The 1,777-nt window shown below is 57.5% G+C and overlaps 1 protein-coding gene across 1 annotated transcript in view; it reads left to right on the top strand.

The window, feature by feature from the left end:
* Positions 1-1,777, top strand: part of CPAMD8 (C3 and PZP like alpha-2-macroglobulin domain containing 8) — an 86,083-nt gene that overhangs the window by 81,276 nt on the left and 3,030 nt on the right. Inside the window, exons 41-42 of the mRNA XM_077776996.1 lie at positions 286-495; positions 1,083-1,206. Of these exons, the coding sequence (XP_077633122.1) occupies positions 286-495; positions 1,083-1,206 (334 nt within the window). The remainder of the gene's footprint in view (positions 1-285; positions 496-1,082; positions 1,207-1,777) is intronic.

The following is a 1,777-nucleotide window of genomic DNA, read 5'->3' as shown; positions in this document are numbered from 1 at the left end:
TCCTCCAGGGCCCTTTTCCTTTTTTTTCAAACATCTTGAAATGGGTTTAGATTGCTTTCATTGATAAAATTTTATTTGTTTTCGTAAGTAGTAAGCAAAGACTTGCATGAAATTCTACCAGGTCAGCGCTCAGGGACTCCCAGTAACTGTCGCGCTTCAGTCCCCACCCGGTGGAAGGTAGTCCCTGCCCCCAGGGGCTTCTCCCTCACTCCAGGCCTGGTGGGAAGCGCAGACTGGGTGGGGATTGGGGTCCCCCAGGCCCTGCTGACTTGGCCTCGCTCCCAGGCTGGTCCCCAGGCGAGCGCGGTGCTGCGGCCACCCCAGAGGAGGGCGCGAAGATTACTCGCTGCGGCTGCTCCCGCGACTGTACGGCCCGCGGGGACCCTGTGTGCGGCTCTGATGGCGTCGTCTACACTAGCATCTGCCACCTGCAGGAAGCCGCCTGCCTAGGCCGAGTGAGATTGGAGCCCGCGGCCCCTGGCCACTGTGTCCTCGGTGAGGACCCACTCTGGGCCCAGCCTCTGGGACCCCACCTCTCCCTGCATGTAAATAGTTCCTCACCCTTTTTCATTACCTCCCCCTCCTCTCCATCACCTTCTCTTCCTCATCGCCACCCCTCACCCCCTTCCAGCATCATTCTCTTCTCTTGCCTCCTTTCTTCTCCCCTTCCCCACACCCGTCCTTCCTGACTTTCAGTCCTGGAGTCCCTGTCTGTCCCTGATCCCCCCACCTTTCCCCCCAACTGTGACCCCCTGTATCTCTCCCCCAGTCTCTGTCTCTCTGTCTTTGGACTCAAGACCATTCCTCAGGCTTTGTGTCCATCCCCGCCTCTGGTTCCTTGCATCTGGGCTTCAGTGACTCCTCAATCCTGCTGAGTCTCTCCTCACCTCCACCCAAGTTTGTGCCTTTCTGCATCTACCCATCTCTGATCTCTGTGTCCTTCCCCCCAACCCTTGTGACCTCCCACCTCCTGCCTGTTGCTCTGGGCCGTAGATCTCCTCTGCATGGTCCTCTGGTCTGCTTGTCATCCAGACCCTCCCCCTCCAGTGCCTTCCTACTGACTGAGTCCCCCTTCCTTCCAGAGCAGCTGACACCAGCTTCTGCATCATACAGTTATGACTATGACCCAGCCCCCTTGGACGCTGGGCATGTGGCAGCTGGTCATGGCCATGAAGTGATAGACTTGGAGGGGGAGGCGGAGGACAGGTGAGAGCTGCCCCCGCCCCCAACTCCCTCCTCTCACTTACCCTGGACCTGGCAGCGAGGGGAATGACTAATAGAGGGGTCAGCCTGCAGGTTTCCAGGAACGAGGTGGGGGAATCCATTCTCTCCTGACCCCTCTCCCCACAGTCTACCCATCAGCACATCAGAGAAGAGCCTGTATGAGCACGGTGAGGCTGAGCCCTCCCAAGGACTCGACCCCAGGGCAGAGCTGTCCATGAGGCCCACTAGGACTCTGTTAAAGGCAGAAATTATTCATGATGCTTGTTAAAGATGGCAAGGAAGACTTGATTCGAGGGAGAGAACTTGAATACGAGATAGTGGGACCATGCAGTGGGGTCTTACAGTAGAGATGGAAACAAGACCCAGCTCCCCAAGAACAAGTGGGGATTTGTAGCCAAGGACCGGGGTGGGGGGCAGTGGACGGAGAATTACTAACAGGAAATATCGGGGATGAAGGGGGTAGGGATTCTGGCTGAATCCACCTAACAGTATTTCCGCTAAAGGCAGGCCAGGGTATCAGACTGCACCCCGGGGGTGGTGGGGAGGAGGAAAC

This window comes from Crocuta crocuta, unplaced genomic scaffold (assembly GCF_008692635.1).
Source record: "Crocuta crocuta isolate KB4526 unplaced genomic scaffold, BGI_CrCroc_1.0 scaffold77, whole genome shotgun sequence".
NCBI classification, from domain to species: domain Eukaryota; kingdom Metazoa; phylum Chordata; class Mammalia; order Carnivora; family Hyaenidae; genus Crocuta; species Crocuta crocuta.
The sequence above is the reverse complement of the archived record's forward strand: the minus strand, read 5'-3'. Positions and strand labels throughout refer to the sequence as shown.